Source organism: Lissotriton helveticus, chromosome 6 (genome assembly GCF_964261635.1).
Source record: "Lissotriton helveticus chromosome 6, aLisHel1.1, whole genome shotgun sequence".
Taxonomy (NCBI): domain Eukaryota; kingdom Metazoa; phylum Chordata; class Amphibia; order Caudata; family Salamandridae; genus Lissotriton; species Lissotriton helveticus.
Genome location: NC_136067.1, coordinates 1,547,294,769 through 1,547,314,311, shown reverse-complemented (window position 1 = coordinate 1,547,314,311; position 19,543 = coordinate 1,547,294,769). Strand labels below are relative to the sequence as shown.

General features: G+C 44.6%; 1 protein-coding gene across 5 annotated transcripts in view; it reads right to left on the bottom strand.

The window, feature by feature from the left end:
* Positions 1–19,400, bottom strand: part of RALGAPA2 (Ral GTPase activating protein catalytic subunit alpha 2) — a 1,907,250-nt gene extending 1,887,850 nt beyond the window's left edge. For 4 of the 5 annotated variants that reach the window (XM_078649327.1, XM_078649328.1, XM_078649329.1 and 1 more), the window contains exon 1: positions 19,137–19,383. In XM_078649327.1, coding sequence (XP_078505453.1) covers positions 19,137–19,242 — 106 coding nt within the window. In that variant the 5' untranslated portion in view covers positions 19,243–19,383. Of the gene's footprint in view, positions 1–19,136 lie in introns of all 5 variants that reach the window. The other variant, XM_078649331.1, reaches the window with a different exon arrangement.
* Positions 19,401–19,543: the final 143 nt, after the last annotated feature.

Below are 19,543 nucleotides of genomic sequence, written 5' to 3'. Positions count from 1 at the left end.
TAAAAAACTGCTTGCTGGGAGAACAGATAATGGTACCGCGATAATTGCACGTTCGTATCAGTGCCAAGGTCTCCCAGTAAGTTTTCATGGAGCTGAAAGGCAATAGTAAGTAGCAGCATTTTGGTTTTAAACCCAGAGCATAAAGTCAGACAAAATAAATCTGTATACGTTAAGGACAAAGTTAACTGTTTGATACACTTGTATCATTGCAACTCAGGGAAACAACAACCTTGCCCTCAAATACATAATTCATGTTTTGAGGAGAATCTTTCAAATTGACAACACTGGTCGGGCAAAAAAACATATTTAGCCAAAACAAAGCACATTTGCATTACTGACAAGTAGGCGATGCTTCCCAGTCATCAGTGTGTTTTGAGAATTGGAAAACAAGCTGCACAACACAGAGCAGGTGTCTCCCAGAAGGCATCTTTATTTAAAGACCTGTGAAAATGCATTACTTTGTGATAACGCACTCAATATTATTTTTTAGATACTTATGACTCTAGAAAATTTGCCAAGACAGAAAAAAGATCAGTTACTTTCAGGAGCATTCTGAGCTAGGGTAGGCAGTCTTGCTTTTAACAAATGAAATCACACTCAAGTGTCTACAAACTGGCAAACAGATTCGACAATAAAAACAAACTGGCTTTTTGCGAACACCATTCAAGTACGTAAAAGCATGTAGAGTTTACTTTTGATGAAAAATCTCCAATACGTGTGGTTAAATTCATTGAAGGAAAGAGATACTTTTATAAACTTTTAGAATCCCAAATCTGCTTCACTTGTAGAACACTTAACTTGTCTCTACATCAAACCTGGAACAGCCAGCAGTACCCGAGGATGAGAACAGGACAGTTGGGTCCATTTTACGTAGGGGTGTCTGGTCTCAGTTGGAGTCAGGGTGTATCCTTAACTGGTTGCACCGGGCGCAGACCAGAAGAGTGCATCCCACTTCACTGAATGCACTATTCAGAGTACGGAAGCAAACCTATGCCTGCACTCTGAATAGCAGATTTGTGAAAGGCAGACTAGCAGTTTGCAGCAACCCGTTAGTCTTTCAATGCAGGCAGCAACCCTACCTCCATTTCAATGGGGTACAGAGTTTCCACTGTAGGCGGGTGCGGTCAGGGACTGCACCTGCTTGGAGTGAGGGGGTGGCTTTAACGTCCCTGGGCCCCCCAACCCACCTTCCAATGGGTGCAGAGACTGCGTACCACTTCGACATGATGCACCGCTTGTGCACCTGCATACAGTTAAACTAAAGTGTGGGGGTTTACTCTCAAACCACCTTTTTGTTTTTTCAGGCCTTATCCCCTTTGCCTCATCCTGCTTCTAAACCCTATAACCCCCTTAGCTCATTTTATTGCTACCCTCCCCCGAGTCCTAAAAAAACCCTACCACCTTTTACCTCTACCATCCCCTAAACACTAAAAGCCTTTTACCTCTACCCTCCCCTTAACCCTTAAAACCCTTCACTTCTATCCTCCCCTGAACCCTAAAATATCTACCACCTTTTATCTCTACCTGCCCCTAAACCCCCTTTTCCTCTCTTTACCCCTACCATCCCCACCCACCCTTTAAATCTAAATACACTTACCCACACCAATCCATGAAACTATAAAACGTAATAACCCTTACCCCACCTACCCTTGGAACCTAAAATCCCTTTACTACCCCTTACCATTCCTAAAAACACACCCATGAAACCAAAAACCCAAGTTTTAAATGACGTACGTATATTTTTGATTTAGTTCTTTATAATAGTATGCCATTAAAAAATAAAAACTTGCCTACGTGGTCAAGTTCCCCGTTGTTAAGTGGCCAGCATCATACTTACCTGCGTGGTATAGACTACATGGTAAAGGTGCTGTGTTTTAATGGACGTGTGGTAAGGGTGACATTCCGAATAATTGTGCTAAGGTTTTCAGAGACAGAGTAGGCAACTTTTAACGGTTATGTTCACGTGAAAGAGCATACAGTTCTAGTACAATCACAAGTTGAGAAAGAGGCCTTTTGTGGCAATGGAGGAGGTAAAAAAGGTGGTGTGAGATGGGTTTATATAAATAGTGGAACCTTTTGCCTGTGATCATTACAGGAAAGGTGGACGGCCATTTGTGGATGTTCTTGAGCCTTGTATAAATCGGAGTGTAGATTTTGACCGTTTCCTGTTGCACACAGAAATGTGATGTTTTCGCTTTTTAACGGGACAAAGTTTTTATTGAAAAACTGGATTTGAAAAGTTCTGATGAACAAATTAGACTTCACCCGAAGTTGAACAAACTGACAGCCTTCATCACAACGTAAGAAGTATTTTAATTCATGAAACTTCTTTTTGACTTTCCATGAACAGCAAGTGTTTTCCAGTGCATGTGAAGTTGACAATTCAATGTCTAACCTAATGTGGTATTCTTTCAAGCTGAAATCTTGGTTTATAGGGTTATTAAAGAACACAGTGCTGTGTTAAAGCAATGTTGTAAAGGCCACAAAAGAGGTTGGGTTCAAATGACTCAGGGAAACGTGCACATTTATAATGAAATAAAACTACCTTGGGCGCGCTATTAGTGCTGTATGATTCAAGCAAGAGGGTGACTTGGTGAGAGCCATACACGTGACTAAGACAAAATAAGCTGAAGGTCAACTTGGGCCTTTCTCCGTTATGTACTAAGCTACATTAGTAAACCATTTTCAAAATACAAATAATCAATTAATGATGTTATTTTGTAAAGGGGTGAACAGCAAAGAAAAGTTAATGTTCCTATTCTTAGTCCGTTTGATTTATTGAAAACATTGGAATAACTGCTGAGACATGTGCCACTCAGACAATGATACATATGTGGAATGAGAATTTTGTATGAAGAGTTTGTGACAGCTCTTGTAACCTGCATTGGGTCACAACTGACTTAGCAACTCTTTCTGGAGGTGATTGGCACTGGTCCTGCCAGACCTCTCATATAAAAGCCCGAATACTCTAAATGCACGGAGTTCTATAAATAATTTAAACCAGATATATGTGAGCTAAATTGATCGGAGTACAACATTACGAACTGAAATGAATGCAGAAAAAGGGAAATTATTGAAGCCTAATGCTACGCTTATTTGCAAGACATTCTGAGACAACCTGCCTGCCTCTTCACAGTTTTCGTTCGTCAAAACGATTAATTTTGTAATGATCAACAATAGTAACATTCCATGCAGGTCTTCTCCCATGAAGACCTTTCTTGAAAAGACTGTTAATGGTGACCAAAGACACCAAGCACCTTTTCAAGCTCAAATACAAATAAGTAATAAATAGTTGGAATGGCCCTATTGGAATTAAAATCACAATCTTCTTGATAAAAGCCGATCTCAGAAGTGAGTGCTCAACCCGTAGGTACTGGTTGCAAAATTCAGCCTGTATATGGTTTGATATTATAAATACAGTTCGAAGAGATGTTTGGAATAAGTGCTGCTGCAACCACTAGAGCACATGTTCACTTTTTAACTTCCTCTTTGTTCCCAGTACGAACAAACAAAAGTATCATGGCTGTGGTTCGCCGTACGAGTAGGGGGAGGGGGGTGTTAAGTCACCTTCAGGGAAGTTCAAAACACAAACGATGGCTGTCGTCAGTTTAACACGTTCTCAGAAGGAGCCACGGCAATATGCTACGCTCTGCAAACTCCAAGTAAGTTTAGAAAAGGATTTTCCTTGGGTACAATCTGTTTATGCCCACCTATGCAGTGTATATAAACATAAATGAGCACAGTGCCAATGCAAGCCATCATAGGAAACCTCCTTTTTCAATAAACAGCTCTAGCATGTCCCTTTACGTATCAAGCTTTAAGTAGGCAATCCTCATTTTATTTGCAAGGAACACAGGTACTATGGAGTCTAAAAACTAAAATTCTATTGCAGCTTGCTGTTTATTTCCTTAACGTCTCCATAGGATGTGTACTGTAGTTCAAAGACTGATTAAAAGTGTGTTACCCCATCTTTTAAATTGATAAGATAACTGCTTAAGCAACAATCGCTTTAACTATTTCGGGCCCTAACTCGGACAAGCATTTTCTCTCAGTCATCACCCATAACATACACCAAGTTGTTTAGTTTTACTACACTCTCATTCCCCTGGAAAAGATCATGGGGTTGAAACTTCTATTTGCCCGTTTCGTATTAAAAAGAACTATGGAAGCAATTGTGTACACTGACCCTGAATCAATCAAACTCTATTTTCTACTGAAAAATACTTTTAGGTCTGTCCTGCCATCAACACTGCTGTCACTTCCCTACTGCCCATTTTAAACGCACAACACCACACTTTGGGGTCAAATTCAAATTCAAATTCAAAAAAGCTTTATTTCGATATACAAAGTAATATCATAAAAGCATACATTGTTAGAAACAAATATAAGTCGCAAGATGCCAGTATGTTTCCATTATGGGTACACCATACATTTTAAAAACAGGGGTATTATCACAAAGTGGCGAGTGCATTTAAAATACAAAATATAAATATAAAACAGTCATTAAGATATAATGGGTTTAAAAAGCTCTAAGATAGATAAGTACATATGATATGTTACATCGAGTTCCTAAACTTTACCAAAAGTTTCAAAAATTTAGCTAGGGTGTGGACCACTTCCATATTTTCTAGGCGTTGTAGTCTAAGAAAAGCATTTCTACAAGACCGAAGGCCCCACTCCTTAAGAATTGGTTTAAGTAGGATCTTTCTTGGAACCTCATAAAATTTACAAAATAAAATACAGTGCATATTAGTTTGGGGGGCGAGATCATCACAGGGGCAAAACGGTAAATCTCTCGACCAGTCATTACATGCTGGGAAAGTAGTTAAACGATAAAAAGATCCCAATCTAAACCTTGCAAGAAGCATTCTAGTGTAACAATTAAGGTCACTTGCAAGGTACAATTACAGTCCCTATTCTATAGTAATTTGCTGATAAGCTAGCACAGATTTTTTCATTTTTTCCATGGACCATCTTTTATTCGCTAGATGGTCCATGACCAATTTACGCAGGACTTTCCTCGGCATCGTTTCCATACTAGATGGGTTCTTAAAAAACTCGGGGTGGCCAATCTCGGTCAACATTGCTTCCACAAAAGACAGCCATTTAATTTGCCTTATACCATCAAGGTTTAGGCAATCAGATATTATGTTGCGATTAAAGGCTACCTCTGGAGTTAGCCACAACTTGTGCCATAGCAAAATAGGCTCAGTCATTATAATATCGGAGATATAGGGAAGACCCAGTTCTATGTGTACAAAATAACTAGCTGTGGATTTAGGGACCCCCAGGAGGTATCTGAGGAAGCAGTTTTCTGATTGTTGAATAGAAATTGAGGTATCAATCCCCCAGATACCAGAGCCATAGGTGGCTGTTGATACACATTTAGCCTTGTATATTCTGACTCTGCACGCTTTTCCCCCTCCTGAGGCGGAAGCCGGGAGGTCTCTTGCCTATCCTCTGTGTTTTTATTGATTTTAATTGCAGCATCTTGCATTTTGCACTTCGCCTCACCTGAGCTGAATAGGTGGGACTTTTATTGTACATTTGTGCTTTGGACCACCCAGCGCTCGTTGCGCTTCAAGTCTCCCTCTCACCCCCTCCCCTCTTGCACCGGACCTGCTCTCGGCTGAGTATCGACGCCGAGGGCAGAGCACCGGTTTTTGGCCGCCATCTTGGGTAGGGTTGGGCTTACTGACGCGATTTCAGCGTCATAAAAGGGACGAGAGGGCGAGTGCAGGTAATTCTGACTCTGCACGCTTTTCCCCCTCCTGAGGCGGAAGCCGGGAGGTCTCTTGCCTATCCTCTGTGTTTTTATTGATTTTAATTGCAGCATCTTGCATTTTGCACTTCGCCTCACCTGAGCTGAATAGGTGGGACTTTTATTGTACATTTGTGCTTTGGACCACCCAGCGCTCGTTGCGCTTCAAGTCTCCCTCTCACCCCCTCCCCTCTTGCACCGGACCTGCTCTCGGCTGAGTATCGACGCCGAGGGCAGAGCACCGGTTTTTGGCCGCCATCTTGGGTAGGGTTGGGCTTACTGACGCGATTTCAGCGTCATAAAAGGGACGAGAGGGCGAGTGCAGGTAATTCTGACTCTGCACGCTTTTCCCCCTCCTGAGGCGGAAGCCGGGAGGTCTCTTGCCTATCCTCTGTGTTTTTATTGATTTTAATTGCAGCATCTTGCATTTTGCACTTCGCCTCACCTGAGCTGAATAGGTGGGACTTTTATTGTACATTTGTGCTTTGGACCACCCAGCGCTCGTTGCGCTTCAAGTCTCCCTCTCACCCCCTCCCCTCTTGCACCGGACCTGCTCTCGGCTGAGTATCGACGCCGAGGGCAGAGCACCGGTTTTTGGCCGCCATCTTGGGTAGGGTTGGGCTTACTGACGCGATTTCAGCGTCATAAAAGGGACGAGAGGGCGAGTGCAGGTAATTCTGACTCTGCACGCTTTTCCCCCTCCTGAGGCGGAAGCCGGGAGGTCTCTTGCCTATCCTCTGTGTTTTTATTGATTTTAATTGCAGCATCTTGCATTTTGCACTTCGCCTCACCTGAGCTGAATAGGTGGGACTTTTATTGTACATTTGTGCTTTGGACCACCCAGCGCTCGTTGCGCTTCAAGTCTCCCTCTCACCCCCTCCCCTCTTGCACCGGACCTGCTCTCGGCTGAGTATCGACGCCGAGGGCAGAGCACCGGTTTTTGGCCGCCATCTTGGGTAGGGTTGGGCTTACTGACGCGATTTCAGCGTCATAAAAGGGACGAGAGGGCGAGTGCAGGTAATTCTGACTCTGCACGCTTTTCCCCCTCCTGAGGCGGAAGCCGGGAGGTCTCTTGCCTATCCTCTGTGTTTTTATTGATTTTAATTGCAGCATCTTGCATTTTGCACTTCGCCTCACCTGAGCTGAATAGGTGGGACTTTTATTGTACATTTGTGCTTTGGACCACCCAGCGCTCGTTGCGCTTCAAGTCTCCCTCTCACCCCCTCCCCTCTTGCACCGGACCTGCTCTCGGCTGAGTATCGACGCCGAGGGCAGAGCACCGGTTTTTGGCCGCCATCTTGGGTAGGGTTGGGCTTACTGACGCGATTTCAGCGTCATAAAAACGGGCAGGGATGACTCCGCGCAGCGGACGCGATCAGCGGTCGCGCCGGATCCGTGCCGGAGTCGTGCCAGAGTCCTGCCCGTCTGCGCCCGTCCGCGACACGGCAGCGGTCGGCACAGCGGCAGGCTCTGTACTTAGGCGTATGTACTCTGCTGAGGATCTGCTCTCATTTAACCCTAACACCGCCACTTGTCGGTATGTGTTCCCCGGCCGCTTTAAAGGTAAATGCTGCTGCCCAGGTTGCGGTTGGTATCCTAACATTTACCGGGCTTCTGAGGGTTCCCGGCCATCCCTGTCTAATCAGTTTAAGTGCTTACTACTTAACACCCGTTCATTGCATAGGCACGCCTTGGACATATTTGAGCTACTTACCTCTGAGAAACCACTCTGTCTCATGCTCACAGAAACATGGCTCTGCGATTCGTCCAATCCAGACATCGCGGTAGCCTTCCCGCCAGAATATATTGTTTACAGACAGGATAGGACAGTGGGAAAAGGTGGTGGTGTTGCACTTGCAGTCCTAAAATCTTTTGCCTGCTCAATAATTCCATCTCTGTCCATTCCTGGCTGCGAATCCCTCGCCTTCTCCATTGTACTCTCCCCGCATCAATCTTTTACTGGGCTTCTTGTTTATAGACCTCCGGGTCTGCGGGGTTCCTTCTTTGAGGACCTTCAATCGGTTATCACTTCTCTCTGCTTGAAGGTGGAAAACTGCATAATGTTAGGGGATTTTAACATCCATATGGACGTCGAGTCTGACAGTGAAGCGACTAAAATCATGGACATTACTGCTCCTCTGGGTCTAATTCCTCACATCTCAAGTGCAACGCATAACAAGGGTCACACGCTTGATCAAGTGTTTTCCACCTTTCCCCTTGTTATGTCCCAGCCCACCCCTGTTCTCTGGTCTGACCACACATTGATCAGTTTTTTGATCCAGGGCAGAAGTAAAACTACTTATACTAACTCAGACCACCACAGACATCCCAGAAGACCCCTACATAAAATTACTCCTGAGAATCTGGCTCAAACGCTCCAGGATTATCCCTGTATCCAATCCGGCCATCTGGAGAGGGACCTTGAAACCTTCCATGAGTGGTTAACGGATAGGCTTGATGATCTCGCGCCTCTCTCCACCCCTTCTTCATCCGTCAAGCGTAGTTCGGCCCCTTGGTTTTCTAAATCACTTGCTCTAGCACGCCGTAATTGTAAGGTAGCCGAAAGACTCTGGCGGAAGCATTATGATCTAGAAACTAAGTTTGCTTATAAACTAGCTATTAAATCCTACCATTCTGACATTCTCGAGGCCAAAAAAAACTATTTTTCAGATAGAATTGAGTCTGCGGCAAACTCCAGTAAAGAAATTTTTTCCATTGTCAAAGAATTTACCTCTCCTAAATCGAGCATAGTCCAGCACAAGTTCTCTGAACCCTGGGTTAGGGAGATGGCCATTTTCTTTAACACTAAAATCAAATTGATTCAAGAATCCTTTCCACCTGCTGTTCCAACTGCTTTAATGTATGAATCTAATTTGATGTCTTCATCCCCTGACCCCTGCCCCACTCTATCGGAGTTTCCTCCCTTACTGGAATCCAATTCTCTGGATCTTTTACTCAAAATCAAATCTGGCTCCCCGCTTGATCCTTGTCCGGCGAGCTTTTTAGCTAGGAATGCCTTGACCCTGAATCCCATAATCTCCCCCATTCTCAACCTTTCTCTGTCCAGCGGCACTGTTCCACCAGCCTGGAAGAAGGCTATGGTTGTTCCCCTTTTAAAAAAAACAGGCCTCGATCCAGAGATACATGCCAACTATAGGCCCATATCTCTCCTACCCACCCTGGCTAAGATCGTCGAGAAGCACGTTCACCTTGTGCTGTCTTCCTTCCTTGAAGATCATGGGTTACTCCACTCCACCCAATCTGGCTTCCGCTCCAATCTGAGTACTGAGACCGCTCTTTTGGAAGTTAGCGAAGCCATCAAGGAAGTCCTCGACGCAGGCGGAAGAGCAATGCTGGTGATGCTGGACTTGTCGGCGGCCTTCGACACCGTCCCGCATGAGGCCCTCTTGAGAAGACTTCACGAGATCGGTCTCAGAGGGACGGTGTTGAGCTGGCTGAGATCTTTCCTAGCGGGTCGCCGTCAAGTGGTCTGGGCCCCCCCGTACTCTGCTGAAGTTCCGCCCATGGATGTCGGTGTCCCGCAAGGGTCGGTGCTGAGCCCGACCCTTTTTAACATCTTCATGACTCCATTGGCGGCGCTGGCGGAGTCAATGGGTGCCCAGATCATATCATACGCTGACGACACCCAGCTACTCTTCACCTGCAAGAAGGGCACGGAGTTTGACGGGGAGAGCATCCGTGGTTGCCTTGGGGCTGTCTTCAACTGGTTTCAGCGAAGCAGCCTCAAATGCAACCCTGATAAATCTGAGGTGCTCTTCTTCGGATGTCCGGCAGAGCCGCCCTGGCAGGAATGGTGGCCAGCGAGCATGTCCCCCCCTTCCTCCTCTTCTTCGGTTGCAAAAAACCTGGGGGTTAAAATTGATAACACCCTTGCTTTGAAAACGCAGATCACAGGCCTCACAGGTACCTGTTTTGGTCTGCTAAAAATGATTCGTAAATTCCTTCCTATGCTCCCCGCTGCCCATAGGAAGCTGACAGTACAAGCTCTGATTTGTTCCAGGCTTGACTATTCTAACATCCTCTACCTGGGCTTGCCGGATTATCTTTTGCACAAACTCCAGGTTGTGCAAAACTCTGCGGCTAGAGCCATCTTCGGCCTACCCCGGCAAGCCAGAGCTTCTGAGTTGCTAGTCTCCCTGCACTGGCTTCCGATTAAAAAACGAATCATATTCAAAGCCCTCACACTGGCCCACAAGGCACTCCATCTGGTAGGGGCTTCTTACATTAGGAAACGGCTTTCCTTTTACAAGCCCACCAGATCTCTCCGGTCAGAAAATCTTGGCTTGGCAATGGTGCCTCCCATTAAGAAAGCCAGAATTGGTGGACGTTCCTTTAAACATCATGCCCCCAGACTATGGAACTCTCTTCCCGTTGGTCTCCGCCACATTTCCAATTTGTTTTCCTTTAGAAAGGCCCTGAAAACGTGGCTTTTTAATCAATAATACTGTTATGTCTGTTATCCTTCTTCTTTTTCAGTAATGGGTCAGAAAGCGCCGGGACACTCCTTGGAGTAGCCGTGCGCTATATAAGTTACCCATTAACATAACATAACATAACATATTACAATCAACTCCTTGACGGGTCTACCCCAATTTTAGCCGCAAAATTCTGCAAAGCTCCAATCGCCCTAGAAAATGCTAATTTTCTAGCTTTAATTGCTTTGTGCCAAGAGCACTTCCTGAAAAAGGAAATCCCAAGATAGGAGAATTGATCTGTAGTCTCTATCCTTCTACCCTCGATAAAAATGGGACAAGGTACTTTCTTTATTCCATGTCGACAGGACATGGAAAAGGTTTTTGATATATTAACCTTAAGTCCCTTTTCCCTCATAAAAAGTGTAAACTTTGAGACAGCCCTCTGTAGGCCCAGCCTGGTTTGCGAGATGATGGCAGCGTCGTCCGCATACAAAAGGATGGGGACGGGATGGCCCTGGACTAAGGGGTAATCATATTGAAAAGTTTTAAAGTGGTCGCCAATAGAGTTAATATAGAGGGAGAAGAGTAGGGGCGCTAAGATGCACCCCTGTCTCACCCCCCTCTTGTTGGAGAATCTTGACGAGCACTCCTCTCGTTGTCCAAAGTGCACCCTCGCAACAGCGTCCCTGTATAATTCCTTGATGAAATTAAGGATTGAAGGTTCGATACCCAGGTCCTCAAGTGTGGACCATAACTGATTATGATCAACACAATCGAAGGCTGAACTCAAATCGATAAAAGAAATAAAAAAGGTTCCCTTTCTTGGCTTGGGTATACTTGGAGATTAAAAAGTACAAATGTAGGCTCTGCTCAACCGTTCCCATGCCAGGGCGAAAGCCATACTGAAAAATCGATAAAATGTTGGCATCCTCAGTCCATTGTTGCACACGCTTTAAAATAATGCGGCCGGCTACCTTCATTAAGGCGTCAAGAAGGGAAATCGGACGATAGCAGGATGGATCATGCCTGTCCCCCTTCTTAAAAATAGGAACAACTATCGCTTCTGACCACGTTGCGATAAGTCCGTGGGAGTTAGCACAATTCATCACGATGGTTAATAGGGGGGCCCAGAAATCAATTTCAGCTTTAAAAATATCAATAGGTATCGCATCCGGGCCCGGTGCCTTGCCTGAAGGGCTCTCCCTTATGGCCAGAGTGACCTCCTCACAAGCAAAAACAATATCCAACGGGAGGGTTCTCAGGCAGGATCTAGTGTTGTCGCAAGGTGTAGTAAGAGCCGGGGGAGATAAATGGGTGGAAGATGAATTACCATACAGATTTTGGAAATGGGCCACCCAAGTATCCCCATTAATAGCTATATCTATCAGCTCAAAATTTTTGTTCCGGACAAAGGGGGCATTTACAGCCTTCCAGAAGGCAGTTGGATCCCTATTTTCAGACGAAGATATTAATGCTTGCCAAGCCTCATGTTTCAAGGTTTTCTCCCTAATCTTAATTGCAGAGCGATACTGATGTCTGGCCTAACGAACTTCGCATGGAGATCTGGGCGTGGCATGTAAGGCCTTTTTTAGGGATTTTAACGCAGATGTGCAGTTCTTATCAAACCACCTTTTGGGTTTATAAGGGCCTGACTTGAACTGGCGGGAGAGTAGGTGTTTTAACGATGCTTGTATCCTTGAAAAAGAGTCCAAGATTTTTAGAGGGTCTTCTGATGGAGATAAACAAATGTCAATCTGTTCCTTTCTTGCCATAAATAGTTTATCAAGGAGCCCCACAGGATCAACCTTATCCCATTTAAGGGTGTAACCATTGGTGCGCCCGACGGAAATAGGTTGTTGATAGGTGGGGCAGTTATCTCTAGATACCTGCTTATGTGAGGGCTTATTAATAGTAAATGCAATTGCGTAATTGTCGCCATAGATATCATCCAAAGTTTTCCATGATGACAGTAAATGGGCGTGTGTTTTGGCGAAGAGCGTAAAATCTATCATAGTGTTGGAACCCCTCCCATGAAACGTTGGCTGAAACGGTACGGAAGGTGAGCATAAATCGTTAATGTATGACAAATTAAAATAAAAGACTTTTTTTTTTAATTACCCCTGTTTTAGAGTGAGTAAAATGATTCGGAGTATCATCCAAAAGGGAACCAAGGCCGCAAATTCCCTTCGGGCCATGCTGGCAAATATTGCAATTAAAATCACCCAGCCAAGCAAGGACACACTCCCCGCCTTCGGATTCTTTAGGGTGATAATTGTGTGACTCAATTCATCTATAATTCGTGATAAATTTTCTAAAGCCACATTATTATAGAAATGTATTAGAATCAGATTAAGTGAGTTACCCCATCTAATCACGACAACCTGATAAAAATCAGTGGGAATATGTTTCAAAACAGTGAGTCCACTAGAAATACTAACATACACAGATAAACCACCCCATTTCTTCCCTGATTACTTGCTAAGGCTGGTGAATGGAGGGTCTGAAACCCAAGAAGATGGACAGGATTTAATGCCCATGTTTCCTGGAAACATAGGATGGTGTAGTTATTCACTAATTCCAACCATGGTTGGAAGCCAGTTTTAATTGCAAGGCCTGCCACGTTCCAATTAAGAACTAAGTGGGGGGGAGGAATCAGTTGTTTGTGTAGGTTTCATGGAAACAACCCCTTTTTTTCACCATTAATAATAGAACATGGTTTGGGAGATAAGACAGTGTCATGGTTCCCAACATCCCCCACTAAATTAGTTTCAACTTGCTTGGAAAACCGAGTAGAAAATTTTCCAAGGATAAGCTCACCAGGTGTAATCGAGATAGCAGAACTGTTGTGTGGTAAGTTACACCCCACAGAGCAATCATTTTTCGCATCATAGTGACATGAGTTTAACACAGTATTTCCCATTTTAGTAGAGTTCAAAAGCTCAGGGCCAGCCCCTAAGCTTGAAGACAAATCTGGTTGTAATAGGAAGTAATCCCTCAAAGTTACTTGTAGGGGCTCAGATGGCCTGCTAGTGGGGATAAGTGTAGAAATGATGGCTTCATTGGATCTTTTACATTTGCTCGGTTGCTCATGGGTACATCCTAGTTGAAGGTCAGGCAGCGTCAGTCATTCATTTTCATCCAAACCAGAGAGGGGATCAAATGGGTTATGTAATGGGATATTCCAACGCCAATCTGAATTTATGGAGTGGTGTCTATTAACAGAAGAATGGATGAACCTATTAGAACGTTGGTGTGGGAAAAAGGGGGGAAAACTGTTTGCTCAGTATCTTAACGCTGTGAGTTGGGAATTATGATAGGGAATTTGCAGAGGATGGTATCCACTCAGGGTTGATGGAAAGTTTAGAGGGGTCATCAGAGCTTCAGGATAGAAATAGCTCAGATTACGGGATGAGACACTGCCATCACCTCTCCCTGGGAACCAATCACTAATGTGCGTTATAACTCTATGGTCCCTAAAATTAATTAGCACCACATCCCCCTCAATATCTTTTGGTCGAGGACCCACCCAGTTACACCGTCTAACAGATATTATGTCTCCATTTAAGTGTGGTGGGAGAGGTCTGTTATTACGTAGCCAATGAATGACTTTATTTTTAAGGGTAGTGTAAGTTTCTATAGCTCCTTCTGCCACCACCGGGACTCCAGTCAGAATGATGATGTAGTTAGATGCTTCTGGGGGTAAATCTACGTCATTCCTGCTACTAGGTTTTGCTGTATACGTTTTAGGTGCCTTAGTTGGAGCTGTAGTTTTAATAATGGGGAGTTTTGAGGAACCTAATTTAGTTTTCTCTCTATTTTGCTGTTGAGGCGCCACCGGTCTAGAAGGAGTAGTCTGGTGAATCACTGGTTTGGGTATGGGGTGGTCCACTTGGGGCCTAATTGTTGTCTGAGTTGGGTGTTTAATTAATGGCCGGTTTACCTGGGGTTTAGTTTGTTTTTGGACCTCTTCATTGGAATTGGAAGCTGCCAATATTTGGTTCATTTGGTCACCCAGCCTTTTGACTCTCTCCATGAGCGGTAACAAAAGAGATTTTAAGAGGGCTTCCAGGGCCTCCATTATCCCTTTTAAGGACAAGCCTTCTGGGAGCAAGGTTGTTGTTGTTGCTGTGGGGCCTGTAGGTACATCCTTCAGTGAGACCTTTGCTGCCTCTTTCGTTAAATCCGCTGATGGTAATGGTGTTTTTAAGCATTTACCCCCTTTTCTGTCCCCTCCCTTCTTCCTTCTTTTTTTTGGTGGTGATCGTTGGACTCCTTGATGCCTTTTACTATGTGTGTTTTCTTTTTGTGCACTAACTGCTATCGGGGAATGCGTCTCTAAGACTACTTCCATCTCTACTAGTGAGTTAAATAAAGGAAGTGAGGCATTTATTTTGTCTGTGAAACTACGTCTAACTCTATGAGGGAGTTAGATACAGAAGGTGACTCAAATATATTGGTATCGTTGGTTATCTCATTGATATATGTTGTTGGAGATCTATCTTGAAAAATTAAGGGAATATTTTCATTGCTAAGTAGCTCTGAGTCCACGTTTACTGATGAGTTATTGTTATGTTGTGAAGTGGCTACGTGCTTTTGACCCAGGGATGAAGACTTATGTTTAAGAAGTTCGATGGATAACCACTTTGGGGTCCATTATGATATCGGGCGGATCTCCACTGCCCGACCGGCGGTGGCGATCCGCCCGACATCATTCCCCCCACCCTCCATTTACCAACCGCCATATTACAATGGCGGGGGTTACAGCGGCGGACGGAAAGACCGTCCGCCACATTTCCGCTGGCAGGCAATTGTTCCGATTGCCTGCCGGGCAGAACTCTGGCCTTATATGGTGGCGGTGCTGGAAGACACCGCCATCCATATTAGGATACCTGGCGGAGAAGGCCTTTCCATGGCGGCGATGCCGCCATGGAAAGGCATGCAGGAATTGCTTTGGGGGCCCGTTGCGGGCTCCCGGGGTTGGGGGGTTGAGGAGCTGCACTTGGGGGGTACCTTTGGTACCCCCCTACATAGGCATGCACAAGGTGGCACGCACAAGGTGGCAGGCACCGCGCGGTGCCTGTCACGTTGAGCATGCCAATGCACAACATGCACATTTAACCTTGTGGCGGGTGCTGCTTACTGCACCACCCGCCACAATGTTAAATGTGCGGGATGATACAACCAGGGTGGCGGCCGCATCCTAATGGGCACGGCGGGACCGCCGCACCTCTGGCGGTCAGTCCCATTCACCTTTACGGCGGCGGCGGTCAGACTTTTTTCTGCCCGCCATCGTAATGGGCCCCCATGTCTTCACCATTGTCACTGTAATTCACTTTTTTCCACCCTTAAACATTCATGCAAAACGACCCTTACTTTCTCTTTTCTAATTTAATTTATTTACCAAAATCAAAACAAATATATGAATCAGCCCCATGAAAATTGCTATCACATCCTTTTGTCTAGTTTGCCTCAACCACCCTTTCCTCTTTTATCTTGCAACTTCTTAACTCCCGTTACAATTGTGTTGTTCTAAACCACTCATCTTTGCTTTTCCTCTACACCTAAATAAATCTATCCTTTTTGTTTGTACCAATTTCATTATGACAATGGCTCTCTGCAAGAAAGGATGTTTACGTGACAACAGCCTACCCTGCATTTTCTTTACCACAAGCTGAAATATCAACTGTCTAAATTGCTCCACAATGTCCGTGTAGCCACAAAATTAAGCACGTTCTCACAGTCTGGATACCCTACTGGTCTGTAGTTTCGCAGCACTTCTATAGCTCTGTGTCGATTTTTTGCCTTTCCACAACAATATTCAAATACAGCACAGTGATTTTAAAATATTTTTTAAAGATTCACAGCACACCTCTTTGATCATCACTCCCTGGCACCCACCGCTAGATGCAATATTTATATATTGATATGCTATCCCTCCAATACCAATACATTGACGAACGTGCCTTCTGCTGCACTGCTCAGAAGTAGAACTTATTCAGAGTCTCTGTCATTTTCAAATATGTTATTTCCCTGTCCTCAAAGCAAAGGCGGCTCACTTGGAGAAGCGAGGAAAAAAAGTAAGTGTAGATACATATTTCAAGTGTTTACTAGAGAAGCACAGAATAAAAATATTGGATGCAAACTTTAAATAAAGCACAGAATGACTATGCAGGGACAGTATTGAAAATCCCACCCATGATAACGTTAGGTGACTCAGCAGTCAGTCACTTGGGAAAAGAAGCAGATTGTCATATAAGGAGAAAAAAAATCACAAATCAGCCCGACAGCTAGAAGGTTTGCTGCAGCAGCACCTAACTGAACGTCTGTGCTGTGGCGCCTTCCATGGTTCCTCAATGCTCAATTGAGCTCATGAAATGAGCAAGTGCAGATGATGGACACTGCCAACATTCATAAGTAAGCACAGCACTCTGTCCTCAGAAATTCACATGGTAAGCGTGTTCCAGAGCTTTTTTCCAGCACACAGACATCATAAAACCCAAAGGTTGACTGCATGCTAATGCAGCATTGTGGCCAACATTTTTCTTCTGCACCACTCCCTGGTTGTTTTAATTACACTGTGTTGAGCTGCCCCCAAATTACAATCAGACGGAATAACAGCAATGAGGTTTCTTGCTAGATGTGGCCCGCAGCATTGCTACGGGATATATATCCCTTCTTCACACTAGGTTCATTAAGCAACATTATGTCAAGCCTGGGGCAAGCAACCAACTTGTCACAAAGTGACCTTTTAAAGAAAACCAGGTCATCGTTAAATAGTTAAGTGATTATTAAAAAGCTACACTGTTACAATACGTCCATCTGCCATACCAGTCACCAAGTCAATAACATGCAATACTGGCATACAAATGATATAAGCTATGGGAATTCGCTGACATGATACACGGACTCACTGAGCTGTCCATGGAACCTTTCCAAAACACATGTGTGACACAACTGGGGACAAGGCAAATAGGCAATTCATAAGATCATACCAAGATATAAACCTCACCAACTGTCATGCTAGGAAATTTGGATCCGTACACCAAACACATTAATGCATGTAGAATTCAAATAACTGAATTGCCATTTTAAAGCTGTAAATGTGATTTTCTCATTTATGGCCCTTCACTCCACCACCTAAACATAAGGCCTCACTGCTCCACCCTTAAATTGAACCTTATGCACCAGCAGAGCAGGATCTGCATTCTCTCAAAAATGTATCAAACGGATTATTCAATAATTGAAAAAAACTCATGATATCAGATGAGGCTAGTGGGTTATAGCAGAGGTGTGGTACTAAAACAATGAGCTACGAGGCAAGACTTGCATTAGGGCTTTGGGTACACAAATTAGAATAAGGAATGTCTTTAAGAAAGAGTAAATTAAGCATCAAAGCATAATTCAAGAGGGAGTAGATACAAATCAAACAACAGAAAACAAAAAGTCCTGGAACTGACTGTTTTCATAGCATTATGAAACTAAAGACAGAGTAGTAGCCCAAAGTTAGGTCATTCAATTAAACTGGGGGACTAGTAAGGACATGGCGGTAAACATCCCATGTCAACCCACATGCATATGTTCCAACTAACAGAAGCTCAAACTAGTTAAGATGGGGATGAAAGAAACTCTTCAGTGCACAAAACATGCTCTAGTTCCTCATTTTAAATGCAAAACACAAGTACGTACTTTATTTCCTTTCTGCGCTTCTAAGCAGAGATCTCAGGCTAGGCAAAGTACTCCCAACGAAGGGTCATATTGCTTTTATATGTTTAATACTGACAGGTTTTCTAAAACCATGAGACCACTGCTCGAGAGTGAGAGAAAAACGTACGCTCCGGCAGGTCGGCAGAATGTGCTTTTAAGTGTAAGTGTAAGAGAAATGGCAGTTGTCAGCCCAGAGAAGTCGTTACTCGCACTTCTCGGGAGACAACTTAAAGGACTGTGACAGGCGGACTTGAACTTAATTTACGATAGCAGGCAGGTGATAAAAGACAAGGAAAGCCAGGAAGTGACCGAAGTGTGCTTGGGGTGGCAGGGGAACTAAGTGCGTGTGTATCCACTACTAAGGCATGAAGAGAAGATAGGAGGGGGACTCGGATGACATTTTCTGAGGCTATTGATAATCTACAAGGGCCACAAGATCAGAGGTGTCTCCTTGTACTCCTGCGGTTGAAGGATTAGCAGGGAAACGGCAAGCGGAGGGATGTGTATTCAAAGTGAGTAGCAAATAACGCTAATTTACAACAACAATACTATTTAAATGGGTGGTTCCAGACAGGCATCGACTACCTTTATGCTTTATTTGACTGGAATAAGTCCCAGCACGTCCCAAAGGACCTGATGTAGGAAATAGTGCTCGTAACCTCTCCGAATAGTTGGTAGACGTGTAAAGGTCAGACTGTCATTTTCGACAGGCTTACCTGCCTGCCACTCTTTTTTAACAGACATCCCCGTTTAACTCTCTATGAGCTATTATACTTTTAACGTGGTAGCGACAAAACTACGCTGCATGGCTAGCCTCATTTTAATGTGTCTCCTCTCTGTACTGGGACTTCTCAAAGAACCATGCATACTATATTTTACAGAAGTGTTGAAGCTACTCGTTCTTTTGATTAGATTGTGCACGCGCTTTTCAGGAGGTCTGCTGTACTTTTTTTATTGCACAACATGTACACTTCTTACCTGGGCCGATTTACCTAACGTCTTGTTTCTGTGTGAGGCTTCGCGTACAAGTACAGCAATCCTTCACTTCTTCTACGTGGTGCATTGTTCCAGCAGCGCTGAACTGCCGTGAAAAGTCTGGGGATGTTATGCTTGACAAAGTGCGTTTTCAGGTTAAAATACTAACAATGGTGATGTGCTTTGCCAGGAGTGACAACAGACCCTACCTTGCACCTTCTCTCCGAGTGTCTCCTCTCCCCACCCCCTCACTCTCTTACCCAGAACGGCTCGCAGGTGCTTCAGGCGGGTCAAGACGTCCTTCTTCGGGTCCAGAACTTTCTGTGTAGATTTCTTGAGGTCTCCATGGTTCCTCCTGGAGAACATTCCGCAAGGAGAAGGTGACTTGGGGCAGGAGGCGCCCCCGAGGGGCTGCAGGTGCTGTGGGTGAGGGAACACACACCTGCACTTAGACGCTGCCTCCTGTGCTGTGACTGTGTGCAGCTCCCTGGCTGCCCTCCCCTCTCTGCCCACTGTCACTGCGCCCGCTCTCAGCTTCCAAAAAACAAAGGAAGGACTATCCGCAGTGGTAGTCCGGTAGCGCAACTTCGGTAGCCATTTCGGACTGTCAGTCCAGACCGCTGTACATACAAAACAGATAAGATCCGCCGAGAAGCTACCACATGCC